At 34.7% G+C, this 15689-nt stretch overlaps 1 protein-coding gene across 1 annotated transcript; it reads left to right on the forward strand.

The window, feature by feature from the left end:
- Nucleotides 1-556: 556 nt before the first annotated feature.
- On the forward strand, nt 557-15505 carry LOC128993458 (photoreceptor-specific nuclear receptor-like). Its single transcript, XM_054417365.1, has 10 exons — nt 557-575; nt 6383-6482; nt 7833-7948; nt 10152-10295; nt 11302-11430; nt 12266-12405; nt 12600-12693; nt 13701-13856; nt 14585-14681; nt 15320-15505. Exons 1-10 carry the CDS (start codon nt 557-559, stop codon nt 15453-15455), a joined length of 1131 nt encoding a protein of 376 aa, XP_054273340.1. The 3' UTR covers nt 15456-15505.
- The last annotated feature ends 184 nt before the right edge of the window (nt 15506-15689 follow it).

Raw genomic sequence — 15689 nt, forward strand, 5'->3', positions numbered from 1 at the left:
CCGGAATTCCGGGAATTTTAAAGAAAAGTCCTCATTTTCGGTACTAAGTGAACTTTTAATTAATAATAATAACTTAAAACAGAACATTTTTACAGTTTACAATGCTCATAGTACAAGTGTTCTATACATGTTATTAAGTCAATAGTGTTCCATCAAAGTCCAAAATTGGCTAAATGTGTTTAATAACAATTCTTTGATATTTTGTAAAACTTATTACTGTAGCTTTACGTTTTTAAAATTGTTGAAATAAGTGATTCGGATAATTGGAGATTCGGTTAAAATGAGGCTACACTCATGTTTTTGTTTCTTTGTACTGAACCGGCTCACCCCTTGCTCTATTCGATATTTTATTCGAACAGACCTGATATTAACGTGAAAAAGCAAATGGATGGTTAAAGAGGCCTCTGACCTTAAAAAAATACAACATCCACCCACCCATCAATGTAAACACTATAAACTCAAGCGTAAAATGACACTTCCCGCGGTAAACAACGCTAGTTTCCCGCGTATTTGTCAGTCGTTACGCGGTATTTACTGAATAATAGAGGCCGCTTACATGGAGGGGTTGACTTCAGGTGCCCTCAATAATGGACATGTGACCTGACAGGTGGACGGTGGTCAGCTTGCGACCACAACACCCCCCCTTCCCCCCCTGGCGCTAATCACCTGTGGGGTAGCAATCGTGTAAACACGAATTACGAAGTGAATGATTCAATAGTCGTTAGCGGTTTATTGACTTTGCGTGGTTAAAACTGACAGGGAAATTAGACATGGAGTGTATGTTGCGCTGTATGTACTGTGTATGTTGTGTGTCTAGCGATGTTGAGCAGTGATGACTGCTCAAAAATGATGACTGGACGGTGGCGTCGTCCTGTAATCCAACTACTATGAGGTCACGAATTGTGGATATTTATAGGCATGCACTGTGGATGTGATACTCCCTGGTGTGGATTAACGTCCGCACTAGTGAGTACTACAATTATCCGTAATAATGTCCTGGCAATTAGACCAATTCGTTAATTACAAGGCAAAAATGTGGTTCGAATTCCACTAATAAGTAGGCCTCTTAGTTACCATTGGCTGTATGGACTATTAATTATCAGCTGTGTCTGAGCTTTGAATGGTCTGAGGAACATGTCGGTCAGTAACTAACAAGACTACATACAAGATCGCGCCACTCATCCTACACTCATCTCAATATTCATTCTTAAAATTCCTACATTAGTATGGTCGCCATTTCCCAAAGGAAGTTATTAAAGTATTAAAGATGTGTCGATCTCGAAAGCTAAAACCAATAATTGGAAAGGTTTCGAGATTTTATCGACGCGTTCAGACAATAAAGACTAAAAAATGCCGAGATGCCATGTAAAATGAAAATCAAGCTGCACACAAATAATTGAAAGAGAGATTGAAAAATTTACTTTATCGCAAAATTATTGTTACCCAAGTGACCACTACAATAAATGCATCTGACCATCAGATAATATACCGCGGTCCCTAACTAGATATTTTGAGCTAGTTGGAATAATTTAAATTTGGTCAGATTTCTTGCCATTTAAATAAAATTTCAAGTATTAAGGCGTCGTTGTTTTTAAAGTACAATAGGACCGAACTATATATGACGGCGCACGACGCAATATGAGTACAGCGCTGAGTTTGCCGCTGTGGTCAGTGCGGCGCGGCGCGGCGGTTTCTGCGGGGCGTGACACTCAGTGGGTTTAAAATTATACCAAGGCTTTTAAAAAACTAAGTATTGTTAACCAAAATATTTGTTTCACATTGTTGGTGTTGGTGTGATTAATGTAATTAAGATTATTTAAATTGTGTTTGTTAAGAGAGTTACATGATTTAACTCTCCTCTCACATTATAATTATTGAACATACATACTTGAAGTTTAGCTAGTTATTACAACGTAAGGTTTTGAGTTTTGTTTATCAAAAGCTGTAAGTTCTTCGCCAATGGGCTTATTCCGCCACTACTAATTAATAAGTCGTATGTCTTGTGTACGGCTCTACACAAAAATTAGTACAATTGTTTCCCAAAGTAAGAGATTTTATTTTTGAATCTTTTTTATTGAATTACATAATATTTAGTGTTATTGTTTTATTTAGTTGTATTATATATTGCCAAGAATTAATAAATAACAACACCGAAATAATATGTTTAATTAACCTGCAGACAATACTAGAGCAGGCCCATAATTGAAAAATCCCTCTCTATAAGGTGCAAGAAGCATTTCATGTAACAATTGGGGAAACAACGTTTTTAGGGTATTTCGACCCTGCTGAGTACGAATCTGCCTGTTGCCAACGCGAAATTTGAACCGGAAGTGCGGTATCCAAGATGGCGGCCAAAAATCTGTTTGCCCCATATCTCCCTTGTTAGTTGGCCTAAATTAATGGTTTAAACGTGTATATAGGGGGTTTTCAGATGCCAAGCACATTAAAACACTCAAAATTTACTTAAATTAAGTTTTGAGGGCATATCTTCCAAAATGGCGCCCAAGATGGCCGCCAAAAACACTAATTTCCGCATATCTCCCTTGTTTTTTGGCTTAAAATAATTATTTAGACATCTGCATAGGGGTTTTCTCGGATGCCAAACACATTGCAACACCCAAAATTTACTTACATTAAGTTATGGGGGCATATATTCCAAGATGGCACCCGAGATGGCCGCCAAACACTCTTATTTCCGTATATATATATATCGCTTGTTTGTTTGTTTAAATTAATTAATTAAACGTCTACAAAGGTATTTTCTCGCATGTTAATCACATTGCAAGACTCATTATTTACTTCCTTTGAGTTTAGATTACATATGTTTCTAAGATGGCAATAAAAACTTTATTGTGCTTACGTGAGCTTCGTGCATATTATTGTATTTAGTGTTTAAAACCAGTCAGATATATATTAGTGGCTGAATATTTACTACTATTTTTGAAATACCAATTGAAATTTTGCAATGTTAAAGTAGAAGGCGAATTGTTTAATGTACTCTGGTGGCACCGTAGATAACGCGTAGTATAACAGAACCTATAATTAAGTAATTGTAGAATTAATTGTGTATGATGTTGACGAATTTATCACTTATTTAGGGTGTCCAGTTACGTAAATAGATATTTATTGTAAAATATGACGATGCCATACGTATGTTCTGTATCTTTTACAGCAATAAATAACTTTATTTGATTTAATGAAATTTGAACGTTTAGTCCAACAGAACCTGTAAAAATTCTTTTTTAGACCATACCTCGAATCCGCAAGAGGTGGTGCATGTAAATTATATTAAACAATGGTTCTTTATAACACATTAATAAATAATAATAAACAATTCGGTTATAATATTTACAATGATAATGTACTGTTATATTGTATTGATCTTGTGGTACCACCCATCAATGGAGGTTTGTTTACCATGGGTCTCAATGGATGAAATAGATTTTTTAAAGGTTTTTTTTTTATGGCAGCATTGTGTTGGCTGCACTGATCAAAATTAATCAGCAAACAACTCTTATTCTTTTTAATAACCTATGTTGGCCAACCGTCTATAAAAGTTAGTTTATGAAGAGAAAGTAAACAGGTGTATACATGTGTACAAAATAAATGTTAATAAGGTAACATCTTTTGTTTTCCAACCGCCTATAAAAGTTTGTTTGTGAAGAGAAAGTAAACATTTGTAAATTTATAAGAAATAATTATTTGCGGTAAGTAAAATTTGTATTAAATCCTTAGTTTATTCAAAATTAGCAATAGGGAGTATTTGAACCATCCGTTAAATAATCACGGTAAACGCTATTCGCCATGTTTTCTCGTTTATTAAATGTGAAAATAACGTATTGCGTTTACCGTGATTGTTAATAATATTTACAGGTTCTGTTGAACTAAATGTTCAAATAACATGAAATGAAATCAAATTATTTATTACCATAAAATATAAAACATACGTATGGCATCGTCATATTTTACAATAAATATCTATTTACATAACTGGACACCTTAAATAAGTGATAAATTCGTCAACATCATACACAATTAATTCTACAATTACTTAATTATAGGTTCTGTTATACTACGCGTTATCTACGTTGCCACCAGAGTACATTAAACAATTTGCCTTCTACTTTAACATTGCAAAATTTCAATTGGTATTTCAAAAATAGTAGCAAATATTCAGTCACTAATAGTAACTGGCTGGTTTAAACACTAAATACAATAATACGCACGTAGCTCACGTAAGCACAATAAAGTTTTTATTGCCATATTGGAAACATATGTAATCTAAACTCAAAGGAAGTAAATAATGAGTGTTGCAATGTAATTAACATGCGAGAAAATACCTTTGTAGACGTTTAAATAATTAATTTTACAGGGTGTATATAAAGTCCCGCACGGGCTTAATATTTTCTAAACGACAACTAACAGGTAAATCAATAAGATTTGGTACATCAACACCACACCTAAAAATCTACTTTTTCAAGAAACTGTCAATTTTCTGTCATATTATGGGGACGTCCCACAAGGAGTCGGATGAAAATCTTAAAAGGAAGCATAGGTCAATATGCACATCAAATGAAAGGTCTTTTTAGTAGAATACAATGCCACAAATTGCACTTCAAAAGGTTGATCCTACGCAAAATGGCAGCCGTTCAAAGATTTCTTGAATCTGCCATTTGGAATCTTTGAACTACTGCCATTTTTTTACCCAGACATTCTTTTGAGCTTGAATTTACGGCATTGTAATCTACTAGTGAAGACCTTTAATTTGATGTGCATATCGACCTATGCTTACGTTAACAATTTTGTTCCGATTCCTAGGGCTGTACGCCCTGAGGAGTAAGCGTATAATAGCATCTTTAATAGCAAATCTTTGAACAACTGTCATTTTGCGCAGGATCAACCTTTTGAAGTGCGGTTTACGGCATTGTATTCTACTAAAAAATACCTTTACTTGATGTGCATATTGACCTATGCTCCTATTTAAGATTTCCTTCTGACTCCTAGCGGGACGTCCTCCTGATATGACAGAAAATTCATAGTTTCTTGAAAAAGTAGATTTTTAGGTGTGGTGTTGATGTACCAAATCTTATTGATTTATCTGTTGTCGTTTAGAAAAACTTAAGCCCGTGCGGGACCTTATATACACCCTGTATAAACGGAAATAAGAGTGTTTGGCGGCCATCTCGCATGCCATCTTGGAATATATGCCCCCATAACTTAATGTAAGTAAATTTTGGGTGTTGCAATGTGTTTGGCATCCAAGAAAACCCCTATGCAGATGTCTAAATAATTATTTTAAGCCAAAAAACAAGGGAGATATGCGGAAATTAGAGTTTTTGGCGGCCATCTTGGGCGCCATTTTGGAAGATATGCCCTCAAAACTTAATTTAAGTAAATTTTGAGTGTTTTAATGTGCTTGGCATCTGAAAACCCCCTATATACACGTTTAGACCATTAATTTAGGCCAACTAACAAGGGAGATATGGGGCAAACAGAGTTTTGGCCGCCATCTTGGATACCGCACTTCCAGTTCAAATTTCGCGTTGGCAACAGGCAGATTCGTACTCAGCAGGGTCAAAATACCCTAAAAACATTGTTTCCCCAATTGTTACATGAAATGCTTCTTGCATTGTCTTTTTTTGAAAACGGGCCTAGTCTATACCAAATAAAATTACGATTCAAACTACATGTATTTTAATTTTTTTCTGTTTATTTGGAAATAGTAACTCCTAATGTCGAGAATATGTATTAAATTAAAGTTATTGTAAGTAAACTTTTTAAGGCCATGTTGTATTTTACCATGTTTTAATACGAGTATTAGCAATCTCTGCTTTATTCTTTGATTATAATTTTTAAGTATAAGCAATAGTTTAAATTATCTATCATTATATGAAGATGGGTTATTTTTTAAGTAGTTTAAATAACAGGAAACAATTGGTAAACAACAAAACAAACCTTCTGTATAAACCAAACCGAAACACCCCCTTTCACTGATTTTAGCCGATACACGAGGTTCATGAAGCTGCATAAAGTTGTCATCAATTCATGGACATAATTAATTATTAATAGTCTTTATAACTACTATAAGTAACGTAAGTTACGTACTATAAGTACTGTAAGTACTACCTTCGTATGGTCTCCATTTCAAGTAAAAGGTTTTAAAGTGATTGACTCTAACGAGATGCTACGTCAATAACAATTTATAAATGTATACGTTGGTACAAATTTATATGGAAGTATGTTTAAACTATGGACAAACTTACAAATAACCTTTATAACAGTTAAAGATTGACTTTAATTAGATGTTGTGTTGGAAGCATATTTAATCCATGGGCAAACTTAATAATAACCTTTAAAACTGTTAAACAGATGGACTCCAAAGAGACGCTATGTCGGGTGTGTGGAGACAAGGCCTCTGGGAAGCATTACGGAGTCGCCTCCTGTGACGGCTGTAGAGGGTTCTTCAAAAGAAGCATCCGCAGGTAGAGTTATCTATATAGTCTATCCTATACTCCAATACGAGCAAAGTCTGTTTGTCTGTCTGAAATATACATCTCGAAATTCAGCGGAAGGATTTTGATTAAATTTAAGAATTGCGGGCTTATAACCTTAAAAACGTGATTGACGACACTCACTATCTCAGGAAAATTCGTATTTCGCTACTCAACTCATTTAAAAATTTAACATTTTAGGCCTATGGGTTGCCAAATAACTAATATGTTGGTTGAAAAATAACAAGTAAAAAGTAAACAAATGACGTTTAACACGTATTTATAACAAGACATCCACAGTATACTAGTATACAGTACAAAGTGATAAACTCCAGTATTGAGCAAAGATTACACTGAAGATTACTCGAGAAAAAAAGAAAAGTTATTAAGGAATTATAATTAGAAAAAATTATAGGGGAAAAAGAGCAAATCATGTTGACGAGTGGGCGTTTTGTGCTGGTGCCGTTTGAGTGCACTGGCTTCCACTCAATGTTTTACTCTTATTTAAGGGTATATTTTACCATTTGTATGCATTCTTTTTATAGTTCAAATAATTTGGACAGGTTTATTCAGCTGAATTATTGAATATTATTGAATTAGAATACATCATACGAGAGTATTTTAGAAAGTATGCTCATGCTAAAGTTTTACTTTTACATTACATAATTGTTATTATTTCAGTGAATAAATGTCTATGGTTTGTAATAAAAATGTTTTTCGTAAATTATAAAATTACTGTTTACGATACCTATTATTTTAACGATCAAAGACAATTAACCAAAACCGAGCAAGGCTCGGTCCCCTTGTATTGTTTAGATTACATCGTTATGATACTGCAAGTAGACCTCCAGTTCTATCGTTTTTCATGCGGGTTTCAAGTAGATAACGTTTAAGCCTAAGTGCGTTGATGTAGAATACATTAATAAATATATCTTGCTTATTTTGTGGCAGATATTACAATGTTTTATCTACTATTGTACGACAAAAGTACAAAAGGAAAAATAACTAGTTTTTGAAGTTTGCTCGTATAGGGTTTTCCGTTCTCACCTTGAAGACGGAAGTTGTATTGAAACCATTGACTATATATACCTACAGGTATATATAGTCAATGATTGAAACCGAAACATGACCCACTCTCTATCATCAGATAATATTACGATGAAAGTTTGAGAGAAACGTTTATTTATCAATGCACTTAAAAGTTCCCAGGCATGAACACACACACCGTAAACTAGCTTCAGATTTTGTTAATGGGAATACAATTCAACTAGCTATAATATTGACAACAATTACTAAATGCAAATTTCTTCGATCTGCTTGTGACTTGTACGTGTTCCCCAGGAACCTGGACTACGTGTGCAAGGAGGATGGTCGCTGTGTCGTCGACGTCTCCAGGAGGAACCAATGCCAAGCTTGCCGCTTCAACAAATGTCTCCAGGTCAACATGAAGAAAGACGGTGAGTAACCACTCTGGGCTAGGGGAATTATGATATAAACTGTGGAAATTGATTAAGGGATGGACAAAGAACATTGTAAGATAAACTGGGTAAATAATCGAAAACTGTGAAAATGGCCGAGGATACTTGGGAACCACCTAGAAAACTCGAAGGTCGAAATTACAATAACACGTCAACATTAACGAGTATGGGAAAAACTACCGAGAATACTTGAAAAACTAAAAAGACGTTAAAACTATTGAGGATTTGAAAAAAGTAATCAAGAACGCGAGAAAAAAATCCCGGAAGACGTGGAAATCTTATGAAGGATGCTCCATTAAACTGAGATTGAGATGGGATAGGTGGTTTCTATCATCCATAAAGAGTACAAATTGACAAAAAATAAAGTACAAATGATTTTAAGCATTGAATAAGAATACGGGGAAATTGCCGAGAAAGACAGAAAATTCTGGAACATTTCGTATACCTAACCCAGTTTAATTATGTCGCAGAAATTATGCTTGACTTTGACACATTAATGTTTAAATTAAGATATAGTTTTGTGTTCAAAGATATGCGCAGATTTATCGTGTGGTTTTAAAGTTTAGTTGACGGTTTTGAACTGGTGTATACATATATCCATGTTACCTATGTAAACAAATTTCAGAAATAAACTGACTCCTTTTCGAGTTATTGTTCAAATTATTAATCCAAATGATTATGATTAATCCAATGTACCCACTGTTATTCACAGTGTTTTAATTCAATATAGCTTTAAACTAGGGGAAACCCGTCGAAATCGACGGTTACTCTTGAGGTTTTATGTAACTTCAACTAACTGCGATGATAGAGTGAAAATCTTAGTTAAATTAAGGGAGGATAAGCATAATAATGAATATGAGATTGTCTAACTACCTTCAAAAACGTGGTTGGCTATAGGTTGCCCAAAAGGTTTTTTAGGAGCCTTATAATTGTTTCTAGTTCATACGTTTTGTTCATGTTAAAGCCACTTTCACTATATGGGAAAAGGAGCTCATATAATTGGTCTGTCATCTTACGGAAAGAGTCCTGCAATTTTAATCTAAAATTTTAATTAATAAAAAAAATATTTTTTTCACGATGGTTGTTGGAACAAGATAGTTTGAGGTACTGGTATTGTAACGTTTTATTAACTGTTCGTTGCCAACACTATTACTTATCGCAGAGGAATCAAAACAAGAGACTGTGGAGTAGTATTATTATCACTGCCGTCGCGTTGTTTACATTGCCACATTGTCGCGGTGCTGTGGGTGACGCCAGGGGGGGGAGGGGCTGTCAAAACAAGGTGTCAACTCGGTGTTTGCCCCAGCTGACCGATCTCACCCCCCCCTCAAAACACAATCAAGTATTCATGTCATCAAACAATCGAGACACTTTGGGGTTTTGAGTTCTCTTCAGGGGTAGACAAGACAGTGTTATTTTTCTAGGAGTGTTAATGGCACATCATGACGTGATTAAAAGAATAACCCAACAATATTTGAAACGTCGACCATCAAATCAAAATATATTGGCCTCACAGGATAAAACATTCAGTAGGTTTTGCTGTGGCATATTTTTTAATTTTTATAAAGCTTTAGTATTTAGTATGAAACTAGGCCCTATGGTACCTTATAGATTTTTTTCGGGGAGCGAGTTGGTATAGTGGTTAGAGCGCGCGGGACTTCAGATCCCTGAAGTCCCGAGTTCAAATCCCACCAAATCACCAATGTATTTTGTCTGAGTTATAATGCCGCAACCCCTAGGTCTAAGCCTGAAGTAATGTGAAAAACAAAAATATCGTGGTCTCGTGCCTAGCGTCCTAGAAAAAAAATGGTAATACATTTTTTTAACATGTGCTCTTAGCTTAACACTGTTAATTTTTCACTAGTAATAGGTGGCATTTTTAACACACAACAAATTTAAGTGGTAAAATAAATCATTTATATTTACCTATTTTGAACTCACAATTATCTTTAGAGTAAGATCAAAGCCTAACGCTGTAGCAAACAAGCTATATTATAGCTACATTGTGACCATAAATATTTTGTGTAAGACAAAAACTAAAAAAAAACCTGAAAACACAAAATTAACATGTAGACATGATGTTTGCGGGACAATTGGTATTTTGTTGTGTGTTTTGTGGTTCTATTTAGTTGAACAACCATTTCCACAAGGTATTTAAAAATTAAAACCCCACACCTTGCAGCTGTTCAGCACGAGAGAGCACCGAGGTCTCATCATAACAGCTGTCTCTCTACAGAACGAAGGATTATATCGAGCTACCCTCTGTTGTACCAGCCACTAGGACTTACCTTCAGTCCGCACAGCTACATACACTCCTCGTACCCAGGTATGTCACAAGGAAAATCAAAGGAGGTAACAATGAGATGCTAGAATGCTGTGTTTGAGTGGCGAAACAACATCTTTATTTTGCCCAGAGGAGGCAAAGAACCTCAGGACTTTTTTGTTCTAAAGGTTACTCCAGTAATTTAAAATGTCTTATCTCGTACTTATAGGACTCATTGAAAACTGAGATAAACATTTTATAGCAGAAATTTGTGTTAAAAGTTGTAGACTCACTTATCATAACAGCAACTTTGATGTGTTGTCTTACTTTCTTTATTCAATTTATCTTCAAACCTCTATACAGGGTAGGGTACCGGTATCCAGTTAGTAAACAGCTAAACTCCAGGTAATGGATTTATGAGTTGAATAAAGAAAAAAATCAAGAGTATGGAATTTTTTCCAAAAGTACTTTGTTTATCAGAGGTATCCATCATTATGGATTAATTAAATACAAATTTATATATTTTAAGTCAATTAATCTTAATCAAAATTTGCATATACTGCTATGGTAAAAGTGGCCTATGTTGGAAAATTACTCAACCTTGTCTATGTAGCATTTCAAAATGGCAACCTTTTAAAGTTTTCAATGTCGAATCGCATGAAAACAAAGAGACTCAATCAAGATAATACAGTCTATATAATATTGAGAGCAGCAGAGCACTTTTAACCCAACCCAATGGCACTTTGATTGTAAAATTCTGTTAATAAATAAGCTAAATTTAAGAATGGCCAATTCTTTACTCCGTTCACAAAGTTTATGCAGTTTTAGGTGCAGAAATCTATCCCCTTCACTTGATCCTATCCTACCTTTAAAACAATGACTCAACAGCTGAGATTCACCAAAACTTCAATCAGCTGAAACATAAAAACATTAAGCAAAAAAAGTAGTGGGGGAACTTCCCCACAAACCACCAAACTTTTGTGAACAGAGTATAAATGGCAGCTTCTATTTGGTTTTATACGTTTTATTTTATTTTATCCTAAAGACACCTTAATGTGTTTCTATCCAGGACTTCCTTTGCCTCCCACGCCCACTCCAACCAGGACTTTCAGGACCTTCTACAGAGTCGAACATCCTGAGAAAGAGGATGAGGTGACGAGTTCACAAGAGGTCAATATCTCAGGACATCAACAGACTGGTAAATTATTTATTTATTTATTCATATCAACGGATACACCATTTACAAAATATATATGTGTTTTAAGCACATGAGCAGAATGAAAAGATAAAAATAGCTAGATAAGTTACATAATGACCATGAAACAAAGCAGCATTGCAACAAAAAATAATAACAAGACAACAATGTAACAAAAATAACATATAATAACATTAACTAAGTATTATACAGATGATAACAAAAAATATTCAATATTAAATTGCACTTCAGAAAAAGCATATAGATGTTGAAAGTAACAAAAACAAATATCTCCTCAAGATTTATCAAACTTTATACTAAAATACATTTTCTTGAGCTTGAGACATAGTTTTGGTTCTTTGGTACCGAAGTCTAATGGTACTAACACAAAATACAGAGTGAACCCCTTGTTGCTCTGTGATAACGGTTATCCAATTTTTAAGCTCCTCCTCGATCATGTTGGTTTGGTCTGGACAGCTACCTGCATATGACTTAAACTCAAGAGTATGCGCCCTGCCACCTCATCCATAGTGAAACGCACTGTCTATTTGTCCAGCTCTACAACAAGTTTATTGTAGTATTAATTTATTGTTTAGCACATAACTTTTAGTTTTGCACATGAAATATGTTGTTTTGTAAAGAATTATTAATTTTTCATGGATTATTTGGGGTCTTAGTTCGGTTTCAAACATTCAAAAACATTCCTCCCCTCTCTTAGGATACATAGACTCTCTCAAGGCCACAAAGCAAAAAGTTTACCTTTCCTCATCTAAACTCAATATCATCTCTCAAATTTCAGTTATTTATTATATATTTTGTTAATGATCTCTGGCTGCAGATGCCAGCGTAGATGTGCTGCCCACCAGGTCCCCGATAGTAGACATGAGCTGCCTGTCGACCGAGAGCACTTATGAGTCTGCGGCTAAACTGTTGTATTTGGCGATACGCTGGGCTCGCAGCATACCATCTTTCCAACAGGTAACTGTCCTACCAGTCTGTACGTTCGTACTACAAAGAAACATTTTTTCCAACAAAGTAAGAATATCTTCCAACAAATTATAAATCAGATTTTTGTTCATAAGAGGGAAAAACTCCCCTGATTTTCTACCTACATCCTTGGCCTTATGAGATGTTTTATCGCTCTTTATGAAGTTTGACATTTTATTTTCCAGTTGGGTACAAGAGACCAAAGTATATTGCTGGAGGAAGCATGGAGTTCCCTGTTTATCCTTAGTGCTGCTCAATGGTTTTTGCCTATTGATGAAGGTAAAATTTACTTTACAAGGTATTTACTTATGAAGTGCAGTAAGTATTTTTGACTTAGATGTAAACAACCTTTCATGGTTAGCCTGTTGAAAATTCAAGTAGACCTTTCAGTGCTATGCGATGATATAGGTATAGATAGGCGTTGTGCGTTTTTTTCTTAAAAAGTGCTATGGAACAATATAGGTTTTGTTGTTTGCGTTTCATCCAATAAGTGCTATAAAGCGACGATATGTCGTATGAATTTAAATCGACATATCGGTTAACTCGGTTGTTGTTTCGAAACAGTGATAGTTTCTTTCGATTCCTCATACGATTGAGGCCCGTTATATTGTTTCTTAGCACTTTTGAGAAGAGAAATTTTATTTTTACAGATTCTTTTTCTCACACACTAGACTTTGCCCCCGTGGCAAGCCTAGCACTTTCGGACGAAATAATGAAATAACTCTAGCATTTTTCAGAAAACTACAAAAAAATATTCTAGCATCAAAAGGGTTAGTGAGGTTTATGGGAGGTTAAGTTTTGTAGTGATCACTTTGATCCATTTGATGTATTGTTATTTGATTGTTTACATGAGTACATCTTATCATATCCTTGTATTGTTATAGAATTACATACAGCAGATTTAATCACTTGTGAGATCATAGTTCAGACTGACATAAAACATACCCTCATTAGAACAACCTGTAAGCTATAACCATTGACTATTGGATACTTCGAATCATCAGTGACTATGTGAAATTATATGTATGACTTCCACAGTGAATAAAAATTCAAATTTAGATTCTATAGCCTGATACAGTAAAGGCTTAATAATTACTTAGAAAAAATATGCTTGCTAGTTAAGAGATGCTTAAAATGGTTTTTTATACATTTAGTCTCCAATAAAATTTAGGATATTGGCCAAATTCATGAAGAGAAACAAAACGGGTAATCTGCACAACTTAGTCTCTATAAGGATTTGGTATACAAGACAAGTTCCATTTATCGAAACCATTAACATTTCTTAGTCTCACTTATCCGAGAATGTGGGGCTCCATCACTGAGACACGATGTTCTCACGGAAGATGCAAGGAGGCTGAAGGACATCATAACAAAGATGTCAGCCCTTAGAGTGGACCATACAGAGTATGCTTGTCTTAAGGCACTTGTCTTGTTCAAAGCAGGTAAGCATGGCTAAATTCTAATATAATTATATTTTGTTGGTCTAGAAGGGGTTTACACAATTAAATAAACATCTACATCTGTAGCTGTATGTCTTCTATTATAGCATGGGAAACCAATATATTTTGGGAAATGACCATTGTAGCACTTGTGTCAATTTTTGTGAACTTTTTGTGTGCTATAAACTGCCTCGAACTTTTTTGGGGGGCTACCGTACCGTAAGCGTTTTCCCTTTTACATCGCTTTTTCAGCCGTCCTACTTAACCAATTTTTTTCCGATTGAGGTGAAATAATAAAGGTTAAATAGCGCACATGCAAATGGTAATTCAAAGGATAATTTCTTTTAGGGCTTCACCCTTTACATTTAATTTTTTTCTTAAGTCCATTCAGCTAATGACTATTCTAAACAAACATAAACTTAAAATGAGTACGGTATTGCAATAGATTCATTTTTCCTCGGAAACAAGTTTTGGACCTTATTAAACTGTGCAATTTGTGAACGGGTTCCCTCGTATAGTTCTTACTAGAAAAGTGTTGTGATGAAGCTTATTACAATTTATTTGCATTTGTTTATTACATTACATAGTATATTTTACTATCGCTTCAGCTTCATCTTGTTTGTTAAACTTGCATGGTGTTGTAAAGAGTCAACCTAAGCCTTGGTGATACTATTTCTTTACTTAAAAACAAGAGTTCGACAGGACCTTATACTGAATCATCTTGTTTTCAGAGAAGAGGGGTTTGAGGGAACCTTACCACATAGAGCTGCTGCAAGACCAGACCCATGTGATGCTGCATGAATACTGCAGTGTCCAGCACAAGGCTAGGTAGGTCTAAACCATGTTGTTCCACAATGGTCACAAAGGAAATGTTGAAGATTTAGCATGACTTTTGCATGTTTTTGTGACGAATGTTTGAAAATCGAAAATACATAGTAAAATATTTTTATTTGACATTGAGGACATAGTTGAAACTGATAACGCATGATTTATTACAGGGTAGTGTCCATAGAAGTTATTTTAAAATACTTTTTTTTAGGATAGATTAGCTAGATTTAGGTGAGTGAATTCCTAAATAGTAAGTTATATCAGTGTTATGTTGAGTTACCTTCATTTCCTTTGTATCTAAAATCCCTCGGACAGTATTTTTTTTCTGGTAAGCTAGCTAAAGTCTATGCTATTCTGAGAAACTTCTCACTCCACAAATGTTTTTTTTTTTTATTCAAATATGACTCCAAACAAAATTCTGTGTCACTATTTCCGAATTCAATGCTACATAATTATTAACAATACTAACAACTCATCTTAGTAATTCTTGATTCATTTCCACTTTAAAATACACACTCTGGTGTCTAATCGTTGTAGAAATTAATTTTATCAGATTTTTTTTAAATAACACTTATGGTTTTGTAAATAAAAGATCAACAAATATTTTCAACTGTACAGTGAGCTAATGTTATTTCTAGGTTTGGCAGGCTTCTGTTGTCACTATTGTTGGTCAGTAGCGTCAGCCGGCAGAGTCTTCAGGAGCTCTTCTTCCGTCAAGCCCTCGGAAACGTTCCTGTAGAGAGACTCCTCAAAGACATCCAGCCTTCCGTTTGACAGACAAACTCAACCAGACAACTGTATAGTTTGTAAATACCTTTGTACCTTCCTACTGTAAAACATTCTCACAAATATTCTTCCTCCTGATGTTATCTATCTTGGAATGATTTGGGTGTGTATTGTGAATCAATTAGATTAAAATGAGTGAATACTGAATATCAATATTTTTTATCTCCTTTTGATCTTTCACAGAATAACACTGTGTTGTTTGTTGTAAAGTACACTATAGAA

Source organism: Macrosteles quadrilineatus, unplaced genomic scaffold (assembly GCF_028750875.1).
Source record: "Macrosteles quadrilineatus isolate MER2022 unplaced genomic scaffold, UCM_ALF_1.0 Scaffold_4__1_contigs__length_99947679, whole genome shotgun sequence".
Lineage (NCBI taxonomy): Eukaryota > Metazoa > Arthropoda > Insecta > Hemiptera > Cicadellidae > Macrosteles > Macrosteles quadrilineatus.